General features: G+C 39.4%; 1 protein-coding gene across 1 annotated transcript in view; it reads right to left on the bottom strand.

Moving 5' to 3' along the window:
• Positions 1-2882, bottom strand: part of DOCK6 (dedicator of cytokinesis 6) — a 208460-nt gene extending 205578 nt beyond the window's left edge. The window contains exon 1 of the mRNA XM_070934460.1: positions 2706-2882. Coding sequence (XP_070790561.1) covers positions 2706-2882 — 177 coding nt within the window. The remainder of the gene's footprint in view (positions 1-2705) is intronic.
• Positions 2883-13699: the final 10817 nt, after the last annotated feature.

Genomic DNA, 13699 nt, shown 5'->3' with positions numbered 1-13699 from the left:
AAATTTTATAAAACTTTTAGCAGAAGTTTTTCCCATCTATCCTGGAATCAGATGTAATAAAATGCAAGCACATACCAATGATTCAGAGTGTTGATGGCTTAAGTACAAGATTAAATAACCAGAAATTTTGCATTGATTGTACAACTGTTCCGTATGCTCAGTTTGTGGGTAGGGAGGCAAGGGCTGTTTGAAGACTGGTTTTCTATTAGCTCCATAGACCAGGGGTGTCAAACTCAAGGCCCGGGAGCCGGAGCGCAGAGTGCTTAGATCTGGCCTGCGGAACCACCCTGGAAACAGTGAAGGACTGGCCTGCAGTGCCTCTGCCAGAAAAAACGGAGCTCGTGAAGGCTGTGTGCGGCCCTCCTGAGCTCTGCTTTGCTGGCAGAGGGTTGCAGGAGGCCATTGCAGCCAAAATTGGAGCTCACGAGAGCCACAGTTGGCACTCCCAAGCTCCATTTTTGCTGGCAGAGGGTTACAGGAGGCCATCGCAGCCAGAAATAGAATTCGCGAGGGTCACAAGTAGCACTCCCAAGCTCCATTTTTGCTGGCAGAGGGTTGCAAGAAGCTGTCACAGCCAAAATGGAGCTTGGGAGCCCATTTTCACTGGCAGAGCGCTCAGGCCACCACAGGCACCCCCGACACAAGTGACGTTGAGCTGGCCACACCCACCCTGGCCACGCCCACACCGGCTCCCCAAGTCAAACACAACCCTGATGCGTCCCTCAATGAAATAGAGTTCTAAAAAAGAGATTTAAATGAGAAACTAACTATACAAATTGTGAAGAAAGTGAAATACTTAGGAATACAATTAACTTCAAGATATGTAACAATAAAAGAAGATAACTACTATACCTTAAAAAGACAAATTGAGAAAGATTTGGAGAAATGGAAAAACTTGCAGTTATCATTCATGGGAAAGATCGCAACAATTAAGATGAATATATTACCGAGACTATTGTTTTTATTTCAAACAATCCCGATAAAAGTTGAAAAGACCTATTTTCAACATCTCAATAAGATAATAAGAAAGTTTATATGGCGGGGGGGAAAGCAAGAATTAACATAAAGATGTTGCAGGATGTGAGACTACGTGGAGGATTTGGACTGCTGAATTGGGAATTATATTATCAAGCAATAGCATTGACTTGGATGAGAGAATGGATTGAATTAAGAAACATAAGATTATTAACTTTGGAAGGACATGATTTACAATTGGGATTATGGTACGGTAGAAGTAAGATGCATACATATTTTCACAGACACTATGTAAGAAATGCATTGTTATTGGCGTGGGAGAGGGTCAGAGATAAATACTATTGAAAATACCAATATGGTTATCAACAATGGAAGCACTAATACACCCAAATATTATTAATTTCAAAAATATTTTTAGATACAAAGATATACTAACAGATAAGGGGGAACTGAAAGGGAAACAAGAATTAGAAGAACAAGGGATTAAGATGGATTGGTATACCCACATGCAAATACAAACAAGATATGAAAAAGATGTAAAATCATATGGTTTTTATTTAGAAATGACAGATCTGGATAGGATACTCACAGGAACAAATGATAAAATAATCAAAAAAATATACAACTTCCCACTTAGTATTGAATTGGAAGAAGAACAAGTAAAGGAAACAATGATAGCTTGGGCAAAAAATTTTGGATATTCAATTGAATTAGATAAATGGCAGCAGCTATGGGAAAGGAATTATAAATTAACAATGTCTACTACATATAAAGAGAATCAATATAAAATGTTTTATAGATGGCATATGCCACCTGAAAAATTGGCAAAAATGTTTAAAGACAAATCAGCTAAATGTTGGAAATGCCATCAGACACCAGGATCGTACTATCATATGTGGTGGACATGTCCAGAAACGAGAAATTATTGGATTAGAATTAAAACATGGTTAGAAGAAATGCTTGAACAACATATGGATTTGAAACTTGAGCTGTTCCTTTTGGGTATCTTTCCAGGGAAAATTAGTACAGAAAAGATATATTTAATTATACATGTAATAACTGCAGCAAGAATAGTATTTACGCAAAAATGGAAAGTAGAGAAAATCCCTTCAGAAGACGAAGTAATTTAAAAAATATTAGATTGTGCAGAAATGAATAGACTGACTTTGATAATTAAAGAGAAGATTCAGAATATTACAAGGTATGGAGACAATTTTACAATTGGTTAGAGAAGAGATATAAATAAATGTATTAATAATAAACAAGATAATGTTATATTAAATGAAGTATGGGAAGAATGTTATAATAAAGAAATGGGAAAAATAAAGAAATGATGAAGATCGGAGGAGTAAGAAGAAGAAGATGAAGAGACAATAGAAACACCTAGATGACACACTGAATGATGATTATGTATTGTATGTTTGTTTGTTTATAAAATAAAAAAATATTTAAAAAATGAAATCAAGTTTGACACTCATGCCACATTCCCACATTCACAATTCAGAATATAGAATAACAGACTTGGAAGGGACCTCAGAGGTCTAGTCTAATACTCTGTTCAGGCAGGAGAGCCTATACAGTGATGGCAAACCTTTTCGGGACCAAGTGCCCAAACCACAACATGCGTGTGCTGGATTGCCAGAAACCCAAAAACCAGCTGGCCTGCATGCATGCGCACGCTGGCCACCTGGTCTTCGGGTTTCCACTGGTCTTTGCATGCACCCGAGCACCGAAAACCCGAAGAACAGGTGGCAGGTGCGCATGCCAGTCTTCAGGTATCCGGCGCTCCAGCGCACCCAAACACCAGGTGGCCAACGCCTGTGCGAACTCTGGAAACCCAAAGACCAGATGGTCAGCACATACATGCAGCTGGCCAGCTGATCTTCAGGTTTCCAGTGCTCCGGCATGCGCGAAGACCAGCTGGCTGGTGCGCATGCATGCGTTGGAAACCATAAGAGCAGCTAGTGACAGCGTGCATGCCCACAGAGAGGGCTCTGCATGCCACCTCTTGCACTCGTGCCATAGGTTCACCATCACAGGCCTGTACCATTCCAGACCAATGGCTGTCCAATCTCTTCTTTAAAATCTCTAGTAATTGAGCATCCACCGCTTCTGGAAGCAAGCCGTTCCACTGGTTAATTGTTCTCACTGTTTCACTTAAATTTCTCCTTAGTTCTAGGTTTGATTGTTCCTTTAAGATATCATCCATTACTTCTGGTTCTGCCCTCAGGTGCTTTGAAAAATTGGTTCTCTGTGACAGCCTCTCAAATTTTGGAACACTGCTATCATGTCACCCCAGTCCTTCTTTACACTAGTCTAGACATACCCAATACCAGCAACTGTTCTTTATATGTTTTAGTTTCCAGCCCCCTAGTCATCTTTATTGCTATTCTCTGTGCTTTTAAAGCATCTCAACATCTTTCTTGTATTGTGATGATCAAAACTGGGTACAGTATTCAAAGAGTGGTCTTACCAAAGCAGTAAGAAGTAGTACTGAGACTTCATGTGATCTTGATAGTATCCTTCTGTTAATGCAGCCTAGGACTGCATTAGCAGCAGCACATTGCTGGCTCATACTTAAGTGTTTGCTCACTAGGATGCCTTGATCCCACTCATAGTTACTGCTATTGAGCCAATTACCTATTCTAAACACTTGGTGTATACTTGGTTTTTCTTGCCCAATGTTCAAGTCTGCCAAGATCTTTTTAGATCTTGAACCTATTTTCTAAATTGTTGGCAAGGTTTGTGCAGTACAATTGTCTTGCTGTCTGGATATAGTGGTTTCCTTTAAGAAATTGATAGGATTTTTGTTCCAATGATAACAGTGAATTGGTCCCATCATATATTACTACACTTAGCTATTGAAATCTGATATTGTAAAATTTTAATGTCATATATCATATATTTTTAGATTGTTACTTTTGTAACTGTTTTGTCTTTTTCCCTTTTTCTTTTCTGTTTTGTTTGAAAAGGCCTTCGGGCTATTCAATAAACAAATACAATACACTTCTCAAATAGTGCTGTTTTGCTGCTTAAAATGTGAGCAAACATAAAGAACTGGTTCATTTAGATGTAGAATATACTGACTGACAGAGTGTGGATATTCAGATTTTTATTTACCAGTTGCTTAATATTATAATTCCCATTAATCCCAGCATGTGGGACTGGTGGCCAGGAAATTACAGTCTCAAACCTTTGAAGAGTACCAGTTTGCCTAGTCTTGCTTTAAAGTAAGCCCATCTTTTCATAAAGTCTAGGCTATGATGTAACATGTTCAGAACTGGGATGTAGCTGGATTAACTATATAATATGTTTCAAACAGTCCTGAGCACTTCCTCTTCCCACTTTTCCCCTCCCCAGCAACCAGTTCTGGTTCAGTGACCTGAAAGAGAGTCACTGGCCCAAGTCACCCAGGGAACAGACACAGTGTGGATAGTTTAATGTGATTTTCCCCAGACCCACTCTTATACCTTAACAATTAACTGCACAGCCACATTCCTCAACCCACATCCAGCCAAGGAGATCATAGATTATCTGGAGGATGCTAGTTGGAGAAGGTGGCATATACTTTGACTTGAGCATTCTTTGACAGAACTGGGAATGTTTAAACAAGTTGAGCTTAGATCAATAAATGCCAATTTCATCTGTCACATTCTTCAAACAAGTGATACCTAATGGTCTTAGTAGGATCCCAAATGTCTTACAATATATTGAAAATTATTATTATTTAATAAAATGTTAAATGTTAAAATATGTGTAGTAATATGTTGTTTTGTACGGTACATCTCTTGGGGAAGTCATATGAATTACTTCAATTGATGTCATATATAAAATGGAATAAGGTAAATTACAGCAGCTGATTGGTCTGTTGCACTTGTGAGAAGCTGCCCCCTCCTCCCAGAGAATGAAATATTTTGGGGAACATAAGAACATTAGAAGAGGCAGGATAGAATATTTTCCCCAAAGGAGAAATGGAGAATTTTTTTTTTTAGCAAAGGCAGAAAGCAGCCTCAGTTTTCCTGCGATAGGAAAACAGCTTCAAGCAGAAGCGGGGGGGAGCTTGGGGAGGTCGCACGCACGTGTGGCCACACGCATAATTCTATGTGCCCTGTCCCCCGCCCATGCGTGTGCGACCCCCCTGCGCTCCTCCCGCTTTTGGCACGCAATGGCACAATGAGCTTGGTAGGCCCATTTTTTGCTCTCCCCAGGCTCCAGAGCCTCTCTAGGAGCCTGGGGAAGGTGAAAAGGGCCTTCCCCACTTCCCCCGGAGGCCCTCCGGAGGCCAGAAACAGCCCATTTGCCAACTTACAGTGGGACCGGAAGGCCCATTTTTGCTCTTCCCAGGATCCAGAGCCTCTGGCAAAAAACAAAAAAAGAGTCTTCCCTTTCCCACTGGAAGTTGGCAAACAGGCCATTTCCAGCCTCCAGAGGGCCTCTGGGGGGGTGGGGAAGGCCCGTTTTTATCTCTCCCCAAGCTCCTAGAAAGGCTCTGGAGCCTGGGGAGAGCAACAAACGGGCCTTCCCCACCCACCCCCAGGCCCTCTGGAGGCAGGAAACAGCCTGTTTCCCTACTTCTGGTGGGCCCAGAAGGCCCGAAAATCAGCTGGCAGAGCTGAGCTCGCGTGCCCACCAATATGGTTCCGTGTGCCACCTGTGGCATGCGTGCCATAGGTTCACCATCATGGACCTAGGATTTGTATTTCCCCCTGTGCCTGTAGAGTCAGCCATGACCCCATAGGAATCTGGCAACAGGCATTAAAATATTAAAGGACACATTTGTTGTCTCCAATTCGGGTCTGAGCCCGATGCTGAAGCTAATGATGGATGCCAGACACGAGGTGTAGGTTTTCTGATTGCTGTTTATTGGAGTACTCCAAGGAAAAGGGCTTCTGGCCAAAATGCCAGGAACCAAGAACAAAAGATTAAGTAAGCTTTATATATTTTCACTAAAAGAGAAGGCGGGACAAGGCAAGATAATAAGAAATATCATCTAATAAACATTTTAGTAATAATTCTACAATTTGTTCTATTGGTCTCTAGCTGTCCCTATTCCTAAACCTTGGCTAATGAATGCCCCAGGAGTTATCTAATTCACATTTTATTGGCTGCAGGCCATCTGTATTCTTAATTTTCAGCTAAGGCCTGCAAGTTGTCTAACTCTTGTTCTTTTTATGAGCTTTCTAACTACCCAGAATTGTTACAAGATTTACACATGCATGTTTCCTGTGGATAAGCATTCTTTGTTCTTGCCAGACACCCTCCACAATTACAGTCTTCCTGATTTACTTTCAAGTGTGTGCCATGATCGGCTTTATTTTTGTTGTGAGGGATCGAGAGAGGACCCAATAATGTACAAAGACACTATTCAAGTTTAAAGTAGATCATCCTTTATTTACAGATGTTTTTCTTTGCAGGTATCAGAGACAACAACCAGGGGAGCAGCGTGGGGCGACCTTAAGTATCCTAAAGGCGGAGCTTCAGGTAAGGAGTACCCAGAGGAAGGGGAGGGGACCAGATGTGTATGGGTTAACCCTTGTGGTGCTAGGCTAGGGGGAGTATGTTGAGCAGGTATGGCATTTATATGTGACAATTTTAGCAGCAGGTCTTCATATTATTACACAGGAACAGGCATCTCAATCTCAAAGCCCCAAAGAATGTATAAAAACCCACCTATCCCAATCCCATTTTGTCAACCATTCCAGAAACATGCTGCTGTCACTGAAGTTTCTGGAAACCAAATAAACATGTAGCCAGACTCCATTTTATTTCCAGTCTTTCTCCCAGTTTGGAACCAGGCCAGATTTTTCTTTCAACACACTGTAAATTCCATTGCACAGTAGTCCAGTAAAACATGCCTTCTACTTTGTTGTGATTTTTAAAAAGCAAACAAACCAATCCCAAGACAACAAGTGCAAGATGGTATAGTAATAAATAGCCTATAAAATTACAGAAGTGAAGCAGAAGAATTACACATAAAAATGGAGGTTAGTCAACATTTGAGAAGTGGGTGCTTTAAAGGCACATTTCCATTGTTTGGGATCTTTCCTAGACTTTCTAGCTCCTTTGCATTAGTGAGGCCCACTTTAATGCTCTATTGTAGGCCTCTGAGGCCTGGATACAGCTGCTGTTTCTCAGTTTGGGCTAGTGCAATGATATATGTGTCTGCCCCCCTTAAAGTTAATTTTTCATTTTAACATGAAATTATTTATTATTATTTATTTGTCAAATTTAGGTAAGGGCCATCTTACTCTCAAAGTGACTCAGTGTACAGTTTAAATTAACAAGAGCAAGATTTAAATTATATGTGTGCCAGTGATGGGTTCCTCCCAGTTCGGTCCGGTTCGGCCGAGCCGGTAGCAGTGACGATATGACGTCACCGAACCGGTTCTCCCCCCCTTCCCCCCCCCACCCACGTTATTCTTACCTTTTATTTGGTCCCACCCCCAATCTATTGCTGCCTCCTGAGTCCCAGCTGATGACTAGAGGGAAAAAAACTGTTTAAACTCTTGCCGTGGGGCTTCAAAGGGCCGTCCTACAGCTGATCAGTGTTAAAAGCAAACAAATGAGTCAGGTCGTAAGTGCGAGGACTGGTCGTAAGTGTGAGGACCTTCCAGAAATGACTCTGACCAGCTAGCCACGCCCACCTAGTCACATGACCTCCAAGCCACACCCACAAAATAAGCCACGCCCACAGAACCAGTAGTAAAAAAATTTAGAACCCACCCCTGATGTGTGCCCCTCAAAGACTTACTATTGCCAATACATTGCATAACATGGAGGAGGGGTAGGAGTTGACAAAAGATTTCTGTTGTGACAGTGGTTCAAATTCTTGTTAGTGAGGAAGAAAGAGAAGATTTGGTAAAATCTGCTTAGAAAGTAAATGATTTGCAAAATTATTCAAGCTGTCAATTCAGACAATTGGGGCATTGTGCCTTCTTTATAAAAGAGAAGGTATACAAGTAGTCCTTGACTTATAACAATTCATTTAGTGACTGTTCAAAGCAGTGGTGGGTTGCTACCGGTTCGCCCTGGATCGGAAGAACCGGTAGCAGTGGCGGGAGGCTTTGCCCACCCACCTGGACGCTTCTGCGCATGAGCATGTGCACACCCATGATCAAACCGGTAGCGACGGGTTTTGAAACCCGCCCCTGGTTCAAAGTTACAACAGTACTGAAAAAAGTGACTTATGACCATTTTTCACACTTATGACTGATGCAGCATCCCTGTTGTCACATGATCAAAATTCAGATGCTTGGCAACTGGTTCATATTTATGATGGTTGCAGTGTCCTGGGGTCATGTGATCAGCTTTTGTGACCTTATGACAAGCAAAGTCAATGGGGAATCCAGATTCACTTAATAACCATGTTACTAACTTAATAAACAACATGTTTCACTTAACAACTGGGGCTAGAAAAGTCGTAAAATGGGGAAAACTCACTTAACAAAAGTTCAATTGTGGTCGTAACTTAAGGATTACCTCTAAACATTCCGTTTTGTTTTGTGAGCCATTGAGAGACCTGTAATTGCAGTGAGTTATAAGTTTGAGAAATAAATAATTACATTATATTGTGAGCATATCTAAACTCCTTTTATTTTAAGTACCTTTGCTAACTTCAGCTTCTTCTTGCTTTCGTTTTCCTGTCATTAACTCCAGGTTATCTAGTCTGCATTCTATCTGTGTTCTGACCTTTCCTTTGTGACTTGGTCCAGTTTCCATTTCCTGCATGTCCTTTTTTTGTTTTCAGATTGTTTACATAGCTACATTGACTTCCTTGGCTGTCCTCCATATTTTTCTCTAAATTAGAAGTGTTTACAATTGTGCTTTTAATATTGCATTCTTAGGGAATTGCAACTTCTCTTCAACTTCTTCCATTTCTACTTCTTTAGATTCCTTTTTATCATTGTTCTGCATTTTATAACTGTTGCAATATTTTCAGGATCAGACTCAATAATGATAATAAGAGTTAGAGGTTTAAATATATTTCTCTTTAATTATAACAGGCATTCTATATTCACTGAATATTCACAGATAGAAGCAAGGAAAATGGTGAAGGTGGCTCCTTATATATACAAGGGGTGGAGCCAAGAATGGGAGTGGTGAATTATGAATACATTAGGAACCAAAGAATAAGTTAACCCCCGATGTCCCATATATACATTATTTACACATTAGGGAATAAGGCATTTACATCTCACAAATCCCCCTCTAAATGCCGGTTCGCTATACAACACCAATTACATTCAGATTCAGGACAATATAAGACATATAATTTTGATGTTAAATATTTGTGCTGTTTAGAAGGTAAAGGCTTCGTCAATATGTCAGCTAATTGTTCAGAGGTATCACAATGCACTGCTTTGATAAATCCATCTTGAGACAATTGTCTCACATGCTTAAATTTTATATCTATATGCCTGGACCTTTGTCCAATGGCATCAGATCTGGATATTTCAATGGCTGCTTTATTATCTTCATGCATAACAAAAGGCAAAGCAGGTTTTTTCCAAACATCTGAAATCAAATCATTAAACCATACAAGGTTATTTGCAGCTTTGGACAAACAAACATATTCCGCTTCTGTGGTCGAAGTGGCTACCAGTTCTTGTTTACCAGTGTACCAGTAAACTGGACAGTCATTTAATAGAAAAATATAACCAGAAGTGCTCTTTCTGCATGATATATCTCCAGCCCAATCCGCATCTGCGTAACATGTAAGTTTTGGTTCTTTATCATTACTAGGTTCTAATACTAAGCAAAAGTCTAATGTACTTTTCAGATATCTTAGAATTCTTTTGACTGCTTCCCAATGATACATTGTTGGTTTGCTAACATATCTTGACAATAAGTTGAGTGGTAATGCAATATCTGGCCTGGTCCAATTAGATATATAAAGAAGTGAACCTATGACTGATCTATAAAATGTATTATCCTTGAATTCAGGGGAAGATTCATCAGTGTTTCTAAGGAAATCAGTTTGCATAGGAGTGTCACAGGGTTTGGCATTGTTTAAATTGCATTTGTTCAGAAGTTCAATGATTTTATCTTTCTGAGTAAGTTTGAATCCCCTTCTAGTTTTGTTAATTTGTACACCAAGGTATTTGTTTACTTTACCTAGAGATTTCAACGAGAAATGTTCGTTTAGCTTATTTACAAAGGTTTCTCTTCTCTCCTTGTGTTTTCCTATATATAAAATATCATCTACATAAATTAATACAAATTCAATATGATCATCACTCTTTTTTACAAAGAAACAGTTATCAGCAGTGGTAGCGTTGAAATCCATGGTCTTAAGTACTTTTACCAAGCAATCGTACCATCTTTTGCCAGATTGCTTTAATCCGTATAGACTCTTGTTCAATAGCCAAATTTCATTCTTATTAGTGTATTGACTGTGTGGTGCTCTTACATATATTTCCTTATCTAGTTTTGCGTGTAAATACGCAGTCTGTATGTCATATTGAAATACATCAAGATTGAGTGCAGATGCCACTACTAGAGCTGTTTTAACACTCTCTGTTCTCACTGTGGGGGAGTATGTGTCAGTGTAGTCCTCCGGATATTTTTGTGCATAACCTTGTGCAACCAATCTAGCTTTGTATAGAGTATTGCCTCCTTCTAGATTCTTAATTTTATAAATCCACCTGGTACCTATAATCGTTTTATCTTTAGGTGCAATCGCAGGTGTAAACACATTTAATCCTTGCAAACTTTCCATCTCTTTTTTCATAGCTAGTTCCCATTTTTCCTTTTCTTCACGAGGGAGTTTTAATACTTCCTCATATGTATTAGGTGTCATTTGTTCACCATCCATATGCATTATGTAATCTCTGTATTTATTTGGTACTTGATTTCTATTGTTTCTAATAGCTCTTTCGGGTTTGCTATGGTTATCATGCAAATATCTTGCTTCCTTTTTTGTTAATGTGTCTGTCTTTATTTTGTGCTGACTATTTGTCCAAGTTTTGGTTTTGTTTTTATTTTTGTTGATATTTTGATTTTCTATTGTCCCTTCCTCACAAGATTTTGTATCTTTGCATTTATTTGGAAATATTTCATTAAGATGTAATTTAGACCAATTGGCCTGTTCATGGAACACAGCTGTTCTGGAGACTATAAATTTGTTATTATTATCAATGAATCTGTACCCTTTGGTGCCAGTTTCATATCCCATAAATCTTAATCTTCTGGATACGTTTTCTCCCTTTCTTCTCAACTGCTTAGGTATGTGTACGTCTGCAGTGACTCCAAATATGTGCATGTGTGCTAATTTGGGTTTCCTATTATACATCACCTCATATGGTGTTTTATTCACAATACTGGACCAGGTTCTATTTTGAGTGTAATTTGAATAATGTAAGGCCTCTGACCAAAATTGTTTGCCTAAACCAGCATCCTCTAATGTGCACCTAATCATGGTTTGTAGTGTGGAATTCTTTCTCTCTGCAATCCCGTTTTGGAACGCAGAAAATGGACTAGACGTGAAATGTAGCATTCCTCTATCCTTTAACCATTGGGAGAATTCTTTAGACATGAATTCACATCCCCTATCTGTCATAATTTGTTTTATTCTGATATTATGTTGTGTTTCTATGCGTTTGTAGAATTCCTTAAATTTCTGAAAGGTTTCATCCTTGTGTTTTAATGTGTAAACAAAACCATAGCGACTGTAATCGTCTACTATTGTTAGGAAGTAACGTTTTCTATAAGTGATTGATGGAGTTAATGGACCAACTAGGTCCATATGTACTAAGTCAAAAATTTTGTTAGTTGATCTGTTGGATTTTTTTGGTCTGGGACTAGTTTTTAGTTTAGTGGATTTACATACTGAGCATTCCAAATAATTTTCACAATTTTTTATTTTGACACCTTCTGCGTGTTCAGTCATTTTTTGTACTACAGGAAAACTTGCATGTCCTAACTTCCTATGCAAGATGTGAGCACACTCATCATGAATTGGTTTACCTATTCTTGGTTTCTTCTCATTGTGTGTATTTGCGTGATCATGAGATATTTTACATTCATCATTGTCACTGTTACTAACATTTTCATCATCTGCCTCAATACAATCTTCCATATTTGAATCAATGTTATGTAACCATCTTTCTTTTGTTATTAGATAGGGTAGGCCTCCTTTAATCATCACAGTGCCTACATTTGTTTTGTCCTTCTCTAAAGTTGCTTTCCCCTTTGAGAAAACTATATTGATGTCAGAATCTCTGCTTAGTTTTATGGCACTTAGTATGTTATGAGGTATTTCTGGAATTAACAATACCCCCTCTATTTTTCCTAGGCCAGGCAAGGTCACATTTCCTCTGCCTAATACTTGAACCTTTTCTTGATTAGCTACCTTTATTACAAATTTATCTTCTGTAAATGAAGACAATATATTTTTGTTATTAGTGGTGTGGTTGGTTGCCCCAGAATCAATAAGCCAATTATTGTTCTCATTTTGTTGTGTTTTAGTGCTGTCTTGTTTATTTAGTCCATTCAGTGAACCAGATTTTCTCTCTTTTGAATTTTCTCTACCCCCTCTACTATCTCTGTAATTTGGTGGGCTTCTATATTTATGTCTATCTGTGGAAGACTGTCTATAATTGTATTTGCTCCTATACTCTGACCTATGTCTCTCCTTTGAGATTTTGGGACAGTCTCTTCTATTGTGTTCCCTGGACCCACAATTATGGCATTTAAAAGCTTCATTGTATTTTTCCTGGAAAGCTACCTTCCTAAAAGATTTGTGTTCTGTGTGATTGCTGGAACGATTTTTTCTTGAATTGTCTTCTGCTATCAATTTGTTAGATAGACTTTCTATGGATAAATATCCTAGATTGATGGTGTCTAAGTGTGACATAAAACTATCCCATGATGAATCAAGTGAATTGATAATAACACTTTTCATTGTTTGATCTGAAATCACTTCCCCCCTCAAATGCAGCTCAGCTCTTATTTTGTTTAGAGATATCAAATGCTCACTTATGGAAACCCCTGGTTTTACTCTGGAAGAAAAGAAATCCTTAGACATTCTTGTAGTGGTAGCTACACTATCGCTGTGAAACAGATTAAACATGCATTGAATTATTTCTGAAACAGTTAGGTTTGGTTTGATGCTATGATACATTGTAGGAGACACGCTAGATATTATTAAGAAAAATGCTCTATGATGTAAACAATCTATTTTTAAAGTCCAAGGTCTTCTTGGAGGACTAGTGATAAAGAATAGCAAATTTTCTTTCATAAAGACAACCTGGAGCTGTTGATACCATTCTTGCAAATTAATGCCATCAACTCTAAGTTTTGGGAAGTCACTGGGTAAGTTTCCCACATTATTTTGTTCATTACTTACAACCTGAGGTAGTCCGTGGTCTCGCAAGTGCAGGAAATTGCAAAACGGCATGGGGATGCTTGCAACGAGTCTGCGCGGTTCTCTGGCCAGTTCAAGTCTTTCCGGACCGTCTACGTAGTTTCGCACATGCGCGTTGCTCATTTCTTCTTTGGCGTCGTCGTGGAAGGTTCTCTCCATTGCAGCTCGCTCGCTCCGCTCCTCTTCAGACGAGTCGGTTTCTGGCTCGGTTTTAGGAGTTTTGATGGCGGCGACTGCTCTTTTCTTTCTTTTGTGTGCGTTGGTACTTGATCCGGTCTGCGGTGTAGGGCGGAATCGACATGGCTCTCTGGGCTCGGGCGTCGTCGCTCTCGAAGTCAGGATGGGAGCGTGCAGGTCTTG

Source organism: Pituophis catenifer, unplaced genomic scaffold, assembly GCF_029215685.1.
Source record: "Pituophis catenifer annectens isolate HBS135680 unplaced genomic scaffold, rPitCat1.0.hap2 SCAF_2, whole genome shotgun sequence".
Classification (NCBI taxonomy): Eukaryota; Metazoa; Chordata; class Lepidosauria; order Squamata; family Colubridae; genus Pituophis; species Pituophis catenifer.
The sequence above is the reverse complement of the archived record's forward strand: the minus strand, read 5'-3'. Positions and strand labels throughout refer to the sequence as shown.